The 15,431-nt window shown below is 36.3% G+C and overlaps 1 protein-coding gene across 2 annotated transcripts in view; it reads left to right on the top strand.

The window, feature by feature from the left end:
- RANBP9 (RAN binding protein 9) overlaps positions 1–15,431 on the top strand; it is a 94,495-nt gene that overhangs the window by 70,699 nt on the left and 8,365 nt on the right. The window contains exons 7-12 of one of the 2 annotated variants that reach the window (XM_009204465.3): positions 1,314–1,426; positions 2,611–2,719; positions 4,177–4,367; positions 6,237–6,384; positions 9,632–9,753; positions 11,650–11,801. In XM_009204465.3, the coding sequence (XP_009202729.2) occupies positions 1,314–1,426; positions 2,611–2,719; positions 4,177–4,367; positions 6,237–6,384; positions 9,632–9,753; positions 11,650–11,801 (835 nt within the window). Of the gene's footprint in view, positions 1–1,313; positions 1,427–2,610; positions 2,720–4,176; positions 4,368–6,236; positions 6,385–9,631; positions 9,754–11,649; positions 11,802–15,431 lie in introns of those variants that run through there. The other variant, XM_031666917.1, reaches the window with a different exon arrangement.

Here is a 15,431-nt window from a genome sequence, read left to right as displayed (position 1 = left end):
TTGGGGGTATTTTTTAGAAAAGGTAGTGATTGGGAGACGTAATGATGACTCTGAAAGCACACTTCTTCCCTAGAGCTATTATCATTTGTATTACAGAGACTGGACACTAGTTTTTTTGTCCAGCCCAGTTGAGCATAGACAACCCTGATGCAGAATCTGGTGGTCACCATGAACTGAAGCTAGAATGGGTTGTTCTGGGACCACATTGTTTTAATGCCCTAAAAATGGTTACCACTGAGCATCATGGCAAAATAGTAGAAAACATTTATCTTAACCTTATAACCAGGATCCTCCCACCCACTTCTTCACTGAATTGATACTCACCATGAACTCTTGAAGAGTCCATTCTAAAAGGTCCCCTCCCCCTTTAACTAATTTGAACAGTTGGGTAAAATAAGATGCACATCTGTTTCTTAGACATTTTCCCCGCTTTCCTCCGCACTTCGCTTCAGTCTCCTCCTGGTGAACCACTGCTTCCCACCATTTTTTAACTGGCCCTTAGTAGTGTCAAGTGGAGGCAGGTTTAAAAGTTGAATGTTTGGAGATAACAGATACTTGGGTTAATATTGTTGCATCACCAGTTTTTCTAACCACATTTTGTGGATAGATGTAAGTATATGTTTTGACTACCTGGTACCTTTTTAAAAGATTATTGTATTGCAAATGTGTCACTCACATGTAAGTCATATTGGATAAATCTCTTGGGTAAAACCATAGTAATTGATTTAGACTAGAAGGCTGATTCTTTAATTAGTAGTACACTTATAGACATTGTTCTGGAAAATTGTCTCTCTGGATTCACCTTAGTATTCTGTACATACTGTGTGATCCCATTTCATATAACTGGTGTATGAAGAAGATGGTTGAATTCTGGAACATTAAGATTTAATCTTTTATTTTAAAGTTGGTTATTTTACACAATGCCAGCAATTACTGGACTAAGTCATAGGATAAAGTCAAAATAGAAATTATGGTTAGAAGGGCTGAATAATAAGATAGGAAGGGACCTGGGGGTAATGAGAGTCCAAGAATCAAAGAAAAGGTCACTTAATGTCCTTGATTCTCAAGTAATATTTATTTTAGGGAGAGGAGTCTCAACATAGCATTTGCAGTTATCTTTTTGAAAATACTACATGAATAGAACAAAATGATGTTTTTCAAAAGCTTACTTTAAAGGTGAAGTTCTTAACGCCTTGTTTCAAGGAAATAGGTTCGTTTTTATAACACCAGAGTAGATTTTGTTTATGTAAATTGTAGTATGAAGCATGTATTCTCTTCACTAAAAGATGTATGTTTTTTCTTTTTATTTTAAGAATGGTTTCATCTTACTTAGTCCACCATGGGTACTGTGCCACAGCAGAGGCCTTTGCCAGATCTACAGACCAGACCGTTCTAGAAGAATTAGCTTCCATTAAGAATAGACAAAGTAAGGACACTGTGGTGCATGGCTAATATTTGTTTTCAGATTATAGATTTGGTTACTTTAATTTTTAGAAATTTTATTTTTTTAATTTAAAAAATTTCGAATATATTAATTTAAAATGGATGCCTCTGAATTTTATTTTCACTGACATTTTTGAAGATCAGTTTAAAAATTCACATAAGACTCTGTCAGAATTCTAATTCTAGAGAGATTTTACAGAAATTTTTGTAAGGAATGTCTTTACCATTTTTTTCTTAAAGGAATGTTTTCTTAAGCTTTCAGGAAATAAACATTTAATAAAAAGATTTAAAAAATAGTAAAGTAGTCTGATTAGTTGGAGGAGATAATGTGTGAAAGAAATGTAAATATCTTTTAATTTAAATGGCTATCTAATACAGTATTGATCATAAGTATTTATTATTTAGATCCTAGTGCTGGCGTGTGTGGCCAGAGATAAAACAGGTCCTATATAACAATGGCAAGTCAGCATTAACTGCTCCATAGTTAGCCATCCTAAAATGGGTGCTGTTTGTCCATCAGGGTGGGTATACTTGACAAGCGTATAGAGATGAAAACAAAACAGATGGGTGAAATTAATGGATGAAGACAACTGTTTCATAGGTCAAATTGCTGTAATAGCACTGATTACATTGTGTTGTAGTTAATTGTATGCTGTCCTTTTCTACTATTTTAATAAGCTCTATTGAACAGAGATCACTCATTTTGTATCCTCATCATCTAATTTAACAAATATCAGATCAAGTGAATGTTCAGTGAGTCTCTGTTAAATTGGAATCTTACTCAAAAGCTATCATTTTTTAGTCCTTTGTTCAGAAGGTCATCATGTTTGATAAGGCGTTTTATTATCTCTTTAAAACAGTCTTTTTAATCTCAGTGTTTGAAACTTCAATATTGCATAATAGATATTTTAACTATATTACTTGTATGTTTGTGATTTTTTTAAAAAAAAATTTGTGACAGTTCTTGTTTTTCTAATTTTTTAATAAATGTCTGAAATGTTTCCTGGATTGCTGAATGGAAACTATGATATTAGAAAAAGAAATTGAAATTAATCATAATTTATTTAAAGATTTCTTACTAACTGCCTTTCTTTTCTGAGGATCCACTAAGTTTATGTTTTATCTACTTTTGTAAAAGTTAATCGTTTGCTTCCTTTTACTGAATAGGAATTCAGAAATTGGTATTAGCAGGAAGAATGGGAGAAGCCATTGAAACAACACAACAGTTATACCCAAGTTTACTTGAAAGAAATCCTAATCTCCTTTTCACATTAAAGTGAGTTTGCATAATAAAATGCTATATTTGTTATATATTATAAGTACTTGTCATATATGTTACATAATAAAAGACATTTTCATGCTTTTGTAATTTTTTTTTCTTTTTCAAATATAAATTTTGTAATGTAGTACATTTAAGTAACATGTTATGAAAAATACTTTTGTGTTAAGGACCATAAGCAGAAGGTGTCTTTTGCTATGTATTTGCTGTTATCATTCTATTTATGTTTTTAAAAATGTGAAAATCTTATTTAGAAGATGGGTGTCTATTTTTCCTTCTGAAAAGTACCTTACATTTAATCTCTCTGGCATTTTAAAAAATTGTGGTAAAATATCCATAAAATTTACCATTTGTTACATTCACATCATTGTGTAACCATCACCACCATCCAACTCCAGAACTTCTCCATCTTCCCATACTGAAACTCTGTTAAACACTAACCATCCATTCCTCCCCCTAACCCCTGGAAACCACCATTCTGCATTTTGCCTGTATGAATTTGACTACTCATATAAGTAGAATCAGAGTATTTGTTCTTCATGACTGGCTTATTTTAATTAGTGTAATAGCCTTAAGGTTCATCTTTATTGTAGCATGTATCAGAATTTTCTTCCTTTTAAAGGCTGAATTGTACTCCATTGTTTGGATAATACTGCATTTTGTTTATCCATTCATCCACTGATGGACACTTAGTTTGCTTCTACCTCTTGGCTATTATGAATAATTGTTATGAATATAGGTGTACAAATATCTGAGTCCCTGCATTTGATTTTTTCGGTTATATACCCAGAAGTGGACTTTCTGGATCATATGGTAATTCTGTGTTTAACTATTTTTTTTAATAATAGCTATCCTGATTTGACACTTTTAATTGGTTTTATGAATCTTTGTTACTTAAAAAATGAGATGTTACTGAGCTTTCGATTTCAGCTTGTTAAGCAACAGGTATCCTTTGTAAGCCAAATGACACAATTGTTTTGCTTTAGAGTAAGTAGAATTTTAAATGAGGCCCATTTTGGTTAAGAGGTTGGAAATGGGACGGGTGGGGAGAAAGGCTATGCTTTAGATGTATCATATATACATAAAATCCTGTCCTTAGGCACAGTTTGATTTGCTACCAAGTGCATATGTTATTTTGATTAAATTACTTGTAGCCAAAAAAAAAAAAGGGATTCATATCTTCTTATAGGTAAATTCCATTTAGTAAATCTTGATTAAAGGGGGGTAATATTATTATAGTGTCTGATACATCATACTCTCATTTTTCTGGAAATTCTAAAATTCTAAGCAATAAAGTATAGGACACCGTATTTAATATTTTTAGCTTACTATCTAAAGACCAATCTTACTGATAAATAAAAGTTTTAAAAATATTTTTAGAAATCTGTTGCTATTAAATAAACAAAAGGCCATTTGAAGTTTATGTCTAAGTAAATTTTTCTTTTTTCCTTTAGAGTGCGTCAGTTTATAGAAATGGTGAATGGTACAGATAGTGAAGTACGATGTTTGGGAGGCCGAAGTCCAAAGTCTCAAGACAGTTATCCTGTTAGTCCTCGACCTTTTAGTAGTCCAAGTATGAGCCCCAGCCATGGAATGAATATCCACAATTTAGCATCAGGCAAAGGAAGCACCGCACATTTTTCAGGTGAGATTTAACTTACGACATTATTTTTAGATTTTTCCTCTTTATAATCTTAAACCGTTTTCCTTTTGAAAATCTGTATATTTCCAGCCGGGCGCGGTGGCTCACGCCTGTAATCCCAGCACTTTGGGAGGCCTAGGTGGGCAAATCACGAGGTCAGGAGTTCAAGATCAGCCTGGCCAACATGGTAAAAACCCTTTCTCTACTAAAAATACAAAAATCAGCTGGGTATTGTGGCAAGTGCCTGTAGTCCCAGCTACTCAGGAGGCTGAGGCAGGAGACTTGCTTGAACCTGGGAGGCAGAGGTTGCAGTGAGCTGAGATGACACCACTGCACTCCAGCCTGGGTGACAGAGTGACATTCCGTCTGTCTCAGAAAATCTGTATATTTCCTTTGTAGCTGTTTTCAAATGTGTATACTTAAGATTTTCTGGATTTTCTGGGTGAAAAATTGTAGGTTCAGATTCACATGTTCTCAGTACCAGGAAGTAACTTGAAGAACAGCTGTTTCTGAGAGTAGGTTATTAGCAGACCTTCATAAATGAAAGCATTCAAGTGAAAAGGTAATTGTGTGTTTTAATAAAATATAAATTTAAAGGTGATCCAGCTGTGATATCTTATGCCACTGGTTACCACACCTAGCTGGGCTGCCCCTGCCTCCCTCCCCTCTCCCCATCCCCAACCTTTCCCAACCAAGCCTCTTGCAAAAGTCAGCTCTGCCTAGTTCATTTTCTCCCATCAGTCTTACTCTCTGTGACTTTGGGCCTTCTTGTAATTAAAATCCTCTCCTTTCTTGGCTTTTGTGACATCGCTTCTACAGGTTTTTTTGGTTTTGTTTTTGTTTTTTTTGTTTTTTGGTTTTTTTTTGAGACGGAGTCTCGCTCTGTTGCCTAGGCTGGAGTGCGGTGGCGCTATCTGGGCTAACTGCAAGCTCTGCCTCCTGGGTTCACACCATTCTCCTGCCTCAGCCTGCCAAGTAGCTGGGACTACAGGCGCCCACCACCACGCCCGGCTAATTTTTTGTATTTTTAGTAGTGATGGGGTTTCACCATGTTGGCCAGGATGGTCTCGATCTCCTGACCTCGTGATCCACCCGCCTCGGCCTCCCAAAGTGCTGGGATTACAGGTGTGAGCCGCTGTGCCTGGCCTGTTTTTGTTTCTTTTAAAGAGTTGGAGTCTCGCAATGTTTCGGAGGCTGGTCTCAAAGTCCTGGCCTCAAGCGCTCCTCCTGCCTCAGCCTCCCAAAGTGCTGGGCTTACAGGTGTGGGCTAGCATGCCTAGCCAAAGATGTATATCTCATGCTTCTCAGTCTTCTGTTTGCCCATCTTTTTAATTCTGCATTTCCCAAGATGTTATATTTGTACATTTAACATTCTTTAAACAAGTCAGATAGTGTCTCCTTTCCTTTCATGAAGTAACATCATTGCTTTTTCTCACTTCAATTTATACTCTTTTCTGCATTACTTCCTCTCAGTTATTTATATCACCACTCTGTAAAACAAGTGTGATTCTTATGTCTATTCTTAGCCACTACTCCTCTTGAATATCATACAGTCGCTTCAGGCTTGGACAAATTCTGAGCCTCAGTGTATTCATATGTAAAATGGGGATGATCATAATATTGCCATCTTAGGGGGATTTTGAGGATTAAATGAGATCTGTAACCCTTCAATAAATGTTAGATGAGGTAACAATTAAGATCTCACAGTTAAGTATTCTTAGTATCCTTTCAAAGAAATTACCTGTTTACATCATCCATTGACTCTCCTACATTCTAGAAGTCTTAAATACAAAATCAACATGGAGACTTGTTTACAACCGTATTAATAAATTAGTGTTTGTTTCTATTTCCATGTGGTATCTTTTTCTTCAGGTTTTGAAAGTTGTAGTAATGGTGTAATATCAAATAAAGCACATCAATCATATTGCCATAGTAATAAACACCAGTCATCCAATTTGAATGTACCAGAACTGAACAGTATAAATATGTCAAGATCACAGCAAGTTAATAACTTCACCAGGTAAGTAATTTCACTAACTTTTGCATTAATATAAGCAACCTAGTTATAGGTGTAATCACTGTAAAAATTTTGAAAGAACTTGAATTATGTGACCCACAGAGGGGCTCTGGGAGTTCCTAAGCCCCCAGAGAATAAAAGGGTAGGGACTCAGTTCCCCAAAGCCTTTTAGTCTCCTACTATGCACATGAGCTCTTTCTTTAGTTTCTTCTTCTCTACTACCCTCTTCCCCCTAGTAAAGTTATAAGGACAAATTCAGGGCTTCATGCATTGTCTTCCCGCCAACCACAGAGCTATACAAATGATCACATAAATGCCATTTGTTATGTTTTCACAGTAGTTAAGACACAGTAGCATATTTAACCTTGAATGGTGACATAAGATAAATTTACAACTAATTTTTTCTCTGTGAGTTTTTTTTGGTGTAAATGTGTAGAATGTTTTCCAAGTTCAAAACTCGCTTTACAAAGAATCTTTTTTGAAAGCCTTCCTTTTAAGTAGCTTGCATATAGCAGATGGTTAAGTCATTTAGTAAACATTAGTGTGAGGATAGTTTTGAGGATTTGTTGGGCACCAAACATTTTGCGAGGTAGGGTGTCTGACTTCGAAGAGGTTTGAAAGACGATATCTCATTCAGTATACTATGACCCTTGACATACTCAGGTTTAATATTTACGAAACCTAAAAGTCCATGAAGTGAAATTATTTGAATTAAATACTACTGTGCAGTTGCAAATTATTGTGAATTCACCCTGCCCAAATCATCCAGGACTGGGTCAATTTAATGTTGATTTGGTCTTATAACAAACCAGTTGGTTACATTGCATTTTCAGGAAATGGTCACCAGTGGAACATTTTCTTATTAAAGGAGAGAGAGCCTAACTTTTAGCATGGAATCTTAATGGAAATATGATTTTGCAGAAAGGAGTCTATGTAAAAAAAAAAAAATCTATATTTGAAAATTTGGAGATTAATCTCAATTTCTGGGTTGTCTGTCACACATGACAAAAATTTACTGAAGTAATGTGTGTGATTGATAAAAGTTATAATGGAGAACCACAAAAGTGTATGAGAACAGCAGAAAAATCGTCTTTCACAGCAGAGATGATATATTGGAAAATATAAAATCAAAATATAGTTTAAAAATAGATGGAAATTTAAAAAGTTAACTTCATCATGCTTTATAATAAATGCATTGGTACTTTATCATTGATCAAGGGTTCTGCCAATGTTTGAGGGTAAGATTGCAGTCAGTTGGTGAGTTTTTCTCTTAAATACTATCCTCACAGCAGGAAGTTGCTAAACAGATCTGTTATTACCTGAGTTCAGGGACGCAAGCTTAACGGAAGGTCTGATGACGCAACATCCTCCTTTGTCTGCAGTATAAAAGGGAAATAAAGGAAACTTTTGAACTGCCTTAAACTATAACTTGTTTTGTAGTTGGTAATGGCTTTCCTTACTGTGAAGTAGGCAAAGATGGTGTTAACTATTTAAACCATTTTACAGATGTAGAGCCGGATATCAGAAAAGTAAATGACTTTTTTTTTCCTTAAGGTCAATTAATAGTAGCTAGTAAGTCGCAGAGCTGAGGCTGCTTTTCAGGATTTGACTTGCAAACTTGTGCTTTTTCCCTGATACCGCCCACCATCTGAAATGCTCTTCTTCCCGCCCTCCCTCACCTCCAGTATAACTCCTGTCCAGGCTGAGAAAATGCAAGTTCAGATGTCAGTTCTTCTAGGATGTTTTCCTTGATTTCCATCCCATCAAATGTGTCATGTTTTGTGATTAACTTTCGTCATAGTACTGATCAAAATTACTCTGTAATATAGTAACTTAATTAGCTTTTTATAGGTTGTTTCCTGCAGGAAGGCAGAGGCTGTTTCATAGTATCCTTAGCACCTAACAGGGATCATACCTCAGAGGCTCTTAAATGTGTGTTAAATGAATGAGTTCCTTTCAAATACTTGAGTTATCTCAAAAAAAAAAAAAAAAAAAAAGTTTAGTATTTTTTAAAAGGCCACTGAAAGCTGTCATGGTAAGGATTTTCTTATTTTTAAAGTTTGGTTTTTCTTATCAATTTTCGAAGTTTGTCAAGATTATAAACAAGCTTTCCTGGTTGAGTAAGTCTGCTCTGGAGTCCTAGGGCCATATCCCCCTTTTCCCTAGATCTCTTGTGTTTTTTCACCTTAACAGTTTTACTAACAGGAGTGTATGCATGCACACACGCCCCCAAGGTGTTAGAATTTGTTACCTCTGGTGGTATTACGCACAGTGGTTTTTGCTCATCTGTATTTTTTTTTTCTACAAATGAATATATATTGCTTTTGTAATAAGAAATGTCATTTTTATCTAAGCATTGCCTAAAATTTCATCGAGTGTTTACTTCTAAATTGTATAATTATTACCTAGACCTTCATAGGATAAATCCTAAAGATTAGATATTTATTGTTGCTTATAAGAGTGCGGATGGGTCTGAAGGACATACATTGACAGCTTAAATATGTCCAAATGTAGTTATTGGCAGATAGATACTCACTGAGTGGAATGAGTGAAAACTGGAAACTAGGACATCAGTTTAAAAATTAAGATTCAGCAATACTTTAGCCAATAAGATAGCCTGTGAGAAAGAAATAGTGTCATGTGGTGAAAAGGGATGAGAGAATGAAGCTCAGTCGGTTTTTAAGTGATCAGTTACCCTTGAAAGGGTGTATATTCTTAAGTGGTGAGGACAAATGCCAGAATGCCGACTATTTAAATATAGTCTAGGAGTGGATTGAGTATGAGGTCCAGTATGAGCTGAATTGGGTTCCAGGAGTGAGATGTATTTGTTTTGAGAGTGAGGTTTTCACCTTACATACTGGAAATCAGTGCTGGGAGTAGAGGGGAGAGGGGTGGCTAGGGAGTTGGTGGGGCCGCAGTTGATCAATGAAGATGTACAGATCTGAGTTTGAAAAATAATAGGATTGTGCAGAAATACGATTTCTCCATACTGATGTAAAGTCATAAAACTACTACATTTTAGCATATGTACTTTTTTCCCTCCCTTATCTCCAGGGGTACAAATTTGTTAAAAGTCAGCGACTTGTTTGGCTTTGAGTACATTCAAGATGTAACTAAATACCTTTTTTGCAGATTTCTATTGCCTCATGAAGTTAGTTTATTCATAGGCTATACAGTTCAGTAGTGATTTATTTTAAACTAAGCTGCAAGTATGATATTTCTAAAATTAGGTTTGTTTTTTCGTTTTCAGTAATGATGTAGACATGGAAACAGATCACTACTCCAATGGAGTTGGAGAAACTTCATCCAATGGTTTCCTAAATGGTAGCTCTAAACATGACCACGAAATGGAAGATTGTGACACCGAAATGGGTCTGCAGTGATATTTCTTACATTTTTAATAAAAAATGATGGCTACAAGGTTATGTTTTTACTTGTACTGATTCACAGCTGATGAGCATAAACCAGATTTAACGATGTATGTGCCGTAGGACTTGACAGTAATGCATAGCACTTAAACTCTTGTTTGAGTGGGCTGCTAGAGAAAATAGAGTTACCTTTCAGCTACAGGCAGTGTTCCTTGCTGAATTGCTTAGGCTCAGGTTTAGCGCTGTCATGAATGCAGCAGAACTGACTTGCTGGTGTTGAGCCTCTAGGCTATTTTAGGTTAGAGATGATAAAACTTCTTATATTTATTTCAGTATAGTCAGTAAGGCCAAATGGGTAGATGATTTTACAAATTCTAATCAGTATTTCTTAAATGGGTTTAATGTAAACGTGTGTGACTATGCATAGTACTATCCCTGATAAATAGTAGATGCTTAAGTATGACCTCCCTCACCAAAAAAAACCCCCACCACAAATAACAAAATGATGTGGCTCCAAGACACATTAGCATGCATAATTTTATTTTGTAGACAACTTACGTAGTAAATTGCCTGTCCCATCAGCAGACTATCCCATCAAATGGAGAGTGAAAATTTGTTGGAATAAATTTTTTCATTTATTTGTTGGAATTCCATGGCAATGTTAGATTTCTTATTATTTTGAGATTGAGTGATATTACTAAAATTGTTTTTTAAAAAGAAATGCAGCTTTGTTTTACTCTTTAATATCAGCCACCTCAGTTTCTGAAGAGTAATTTAAGTATAGTGATAAAGAGCAGGAGTTCTAGAGCCAGATTACATAGATTTGATTTCTGCAACTGCCACGTACTAGCTGTGTGACCTTGGAAAAATTACTTAACTGCTCTGTGTCTCAGTTTCTTCATCTGTAAAATGGGTATAATAATAACCTCATAAGTTATTGTGAAAAGTAAATGAATAATCCAAAAAGCTGATAGCACAGAGGGCTTAGGAAATATTAACCACCATCATCATCGTTACCTTCTTCATTATTAATGATTTATTAGTAATTTATATAAATTATTTTATCAATCAAGGTACATAAAATTATTTTCTTGGCTGGGCAAGGTGGCTCATGCCTGTAATCCCAGCACTTTGGGAGGCCGAGGCAGGTGGATCACAAGGTGAGGAGTTTGAGACCAGCCTGACCAATATGGTGAAACCCCGACTCTGCTAAAAATACAAAAATTAGTCAGGCATGGTGGTGTGTGCCTGTAATCCCAGCTACTCAGGAGGCCGAGGCAGGAGACTTGCTTGAACCCGGGAGGCGGAGGTTGCATTGAGCTGAGATCACACCACTGCACTCCAGCTTGGGTGACTGAGTGAGACTCCAAAAAAAAAAGTATTTTCTCAAAGTGGTAGTTTTCAAAAAGTAGTGCATTGAATCTTTTCAGTTCGTATAATATGCTGTCTTCTGTATTTTTATTGTAGTCATTTAGGTTTTCTTAGCTTTCTTGAACATTTTATTACATCTCTACTATGTCAATTAAGGTAGCCCGAGTGGCATTATTACGGTTTTCTTTTTCTTTCTTTTTTTTTTTTGTAAATGTTGCTTAATGTAGTTTGGGAATTACACTTTTTCTAAAATTTTTTTCTGACATAAGTACCCTCTAACACTGAAAGGTTGTCCCCTCTCAACTGCATGCTGAATACTGGATCCTAGACTCCTGAGAGCTAAATAAAGTATATCTTTTTGCTGCAGTTTCATGTTAAATTAAAAATGAATTTTTAACAATCTGCATATTTAGATGAAATATTAGGGAATAGTTACTAAATGTACAAAATGTTATAAGAAATGTATGTTCATGTCTTCATTATACTCCATTCCATAAGGTAGTAAAATACTTGTCTGTTTTTCTTACAGAAGTTGATTCAAGTCAGTTGAGACGCCAGTTGTGTGGAGGAAGTCAGGCCGCCATAGAAAGAATGATCCACTTTGGACGAGAGCTGCAAGCGATGAGTGAACAGCTACGGAGAGACTGTGGCAAGAACACTGCAAATAAAAAAATGTTGAAGGTGAATATATTTTTTCTTGAAAAATTATAAATGTGTCAAAGGAACTAAAATGTAGTTTTGCGAAACATTGAGCAGTGTACCAGAAATTCTTGTTGGGAACTTGGACCTGACCTTCCCCCTGGCTCCTTGCCCATTTGAGAGTGGAAATGTTTGAAGACGTTAGGCAGTTCAGTTCTGATCTGCTGGAAAGAGCATTGTACTAAAGCAAAAAAAAAAAAAGGATTAAATCCTAGTACTAGTGCTTATCAACATTGTGTGTCCTCGTTAACTTAGTTTCTTAGTTTTATTTTCTCAGCTGTAAAATCAGCAGTTACTAGGAAAAATGTGGGTGTGCAGATAAAACTATAAATCTGAGATTTTATTTTAGTAAATATTGTTCAGGGTTATAGCAATTTGGATGTGTAACACATGGTTCTCATTTTGATGAGGATTAGTGAAGAATTGGGTCACTTTTCATGGCCAGAACAGTTAAAATACATTTTAAAGTCTCTTCTGGATTGTTTCCATGAGCTGGTAGGATGGATGTGATCTAATTCAGTAAAGTAGCCACAGTTTTGTCTACCAGTTGAAGGTGGAGGGGCTTTCTCCTAACTTAAGTCAGCATTGCAGTTGTAGAGATGTACAGCTCTTTAACAGTTGGTTCATTGTAAACATTTTCTTCTGAATATTTTGGAAGAAGATTGAAAAATTAAAGGGGAGATGAATGCAATGGCCTTGGGACTGATGTTTAGGGATGGTAGGAAAGGGCAAAAGATTCCTTCTGCTTTCTCTTCCTGACCTGGACTGAGAGTTGGTACAGGTTGAGTATCCCTAGTCTGAAAATCTGAAATGCTGCAGAATCTGATACTTAGAGTGCCAACATGATGCACAAGGATATGCTCATGGGAACATTTTGGATTTTTAGATTAGAGATGCTCAGTCAGTAAATATTTTAAAATTTGAAAAAATCTGAAATCTGAAACATAGCACACGTGTAGGACATAACATGCTTGCCTGGCCTAGGATGGGTTATAGAGCCACCTATAACACCTCAAGTTAAAGGCATGCAATCTTGTATTTTTCCCTAGCTGAGATGGGAAGACAGCTTTATTTATCATACTTCGTACTTCATCTACTCGATAGTATAAAAACTGCTATTTCTAGTGGTTACCTTGAGCTATCCAAAAAGTTAAATTATTATTTTTATGCTAGATAAAAAATAATTGGTGGATTATGCAATTGAAACAAGTTTAATTTAAAAAGTCAAATCAGGCCGGGCGTGGTGGCTCATGCCTGTAATCCCAGCACTTTGGGAGGCCAAGGCGGGTGGATCACAAGGTCAAGAGATCGAGACCATCCTGGCTAACGTGGTGAAACCCCGTCTCTACTAAAAATACAAAAAATTAGCCGGGCGTGGTGGCAGGCGCCTGTAGTCCCAGTTACTTGGGAAGCTGAGGCAGGAGAATGGCATGAACCCAAGAGGCGGAGATTGCAGTGAGCCAAGATTGCGCCACTGCACTCCAGCCTGGACGACAGAGCCAGACTCCCTCTCAAAAAAAAAAAAAAAAAAAAAAAAAAAAAAAGTCAAATCAGACATTCATACACCTGGAAAATATCCGTATTTGCCTGAGGAGATTAAGATTTCCATGAAGTCAGACTGCCAAAACTCCTCTCTTTTGTATTTATTTATTTTTTATTTTTAAACTTTGTAGAGATGAGGTCTCACTGTGTTGCCAAGGCTGGTCTTGGACTCCGGGCCTCAAGCAATCCTCCTGCCTTGACCTCTGAAAATGCTGGGATTATAGGCATGAGCCACTGTGTCCAGCTTAACTCTTCCCCTTTTAAATATTTATCTTAATTGACTGCCTCCATTGTGTAGCACCAAGTTAGTCAATCTGTGTTTATTAAATTGAAGTAGAATTCATTTGAAAAGTAAAATAGATTTTTCCACTTTGGGGATTTTCATTACTATGCAACTTGGTAGAACTTTTTCTGGTACTAGGAGTGCTAAGAAACTTAACATTTAGGCTCTTTATTAAGTTATTTTAGGTGTCTAAAATTACCCATTTGGAAACTGAGTACTACTTTGGTTGGTACTGAGGATGTCTTAGGGCAGTTGTTTTCAACATACTTGATGTCTGAATCCTTTAAAAATTATTAAGGGGCCAGGCACAGTGGCTCATGCCTGTAATCCCAGCACTTTGGAAGGCCAAGGCGGGTGGATCACCTAAGGTCGTGAGTTCGAGACCAGGCTGACCAACATGGAGAAACCCCGTCTCTACTAAAAATACAAAAAATTAGCCGGGTGTGGTGGCGCATGCCTGTAATCCCAGCTACTCGGGGGACTGAGGTAGGAGACTCGCTTGAACTGGGGAGGTGGAGGTTGCGGTGAGTCGAGATCGCCCCATTGCACTGCAGCCTGGGCAACAAGAGCGAAACTCTGTCTCAGAAAAAAAAATTAAGGATCCCCGAAGAGTTTTTGTTTATATAATGTGTTACATCTATCGATATTTACCTTATTAAAATTAAAACTATTCATTTTAAAATAAATCCATTAAATAAGAAGCAAGTTATTTTTATGAAAAATAATTATCTTCCCCAAACAAAAAGAAGAGCTGGCACAGTGGTGCATGGCTCTAATCCCAGCTACTCAGGAGGCTGAGGCAGGATGATCACTTGAGCCCAGGAGTTCAGGTTTAGCCTGTGCAACATAGTGAAACCTTGTCTCTTAAAAAAAAAGAAAAATGAGAAGAGTGGCATTGCTTTATATTTTTTTGTTAAGTCTCTTTATTGCCTGGTTTAATAGGTGAGCTGTATTCACATACAAGACCAGACTGCCTTTAGTCTGTTGTGATATCACATCATGTGCCCCTGGAAAATTCCACTGTATAGTCATGAGGAAATGAAAGAGAAAAGGGCAAGGAACATCTTAGTACTATTATAAAAATAATTTTGACTTCACAGACTGCCTGAAAGGTTCTTGGACCCAGGTATCCCTGAACCATACTTTGAGTACTGTTGTTTTAGGGCATATTTGGAAATAAGAGTTTTTTTTTTTTTTAATTTAAGAATTCGTAGACTTTTTTTTTACACTAGGCTATCTGACTTGGCTTTCTTGTTAAAACTTCATGCTAATTGAGCAGGATGAAGCACCTTTGAAACTTTAAGATTATACTCCATTAGCTTACTTTGTGTTTGATTCTTATTTACATGAAGCTCAGAAGATGGCATTATATGGCCAATTCCCAAAGATACTCCTTGGTTATAAACTGAAGGGTGTGAAGATGTATCATCTTCATCTAAAGAGTATAGATATCTTTGATTTTGCACCTCTAACTTCTAAGCAAATGCCAGCTACTTTCAGAGACTTTCTTAATACTCTGAGCTGCTTCCATCTCATTTCCCAAACTTACCTTGATCTAGATAGGGATAAGGTGAGTGAGTGACCCACCTTATAAGTAGCCAAAGAACAAGGCCAGATGATTTGAGGGCAACATGAAGAGAAAACAGGTTTAGAAATCATTCCACCACTTTTTATTCGTCACTTTAGTTCACTTGTAATTGTAGCATTTTAAAAAAAATCTCATTTTTAGGTTTGCATAAACTTTGAGTCATGTGACTCAGAAGTTCATGCACATCCAGACACACACA

Source organism: Papio anubis, chromosome 6, assembly GCF_008728515.1.
Source record: "Papio anubis isolate 15944 chromosome 6, Panubis1.0, whole genome shotgun sequence".
In the NCBI taxonomy this organism is placed as follows: domain Eukaryota; kingdom Metazoa; phylum Chordata; class Mammalia; order Primates; family Cercopithecidae; genus Papio; species Papio anubis.
The sequence above is the reverse complement of the archived record's forward strand: the minus strand, read 5'-3'. Positions and strand labels throughout refer to the sequence as shown.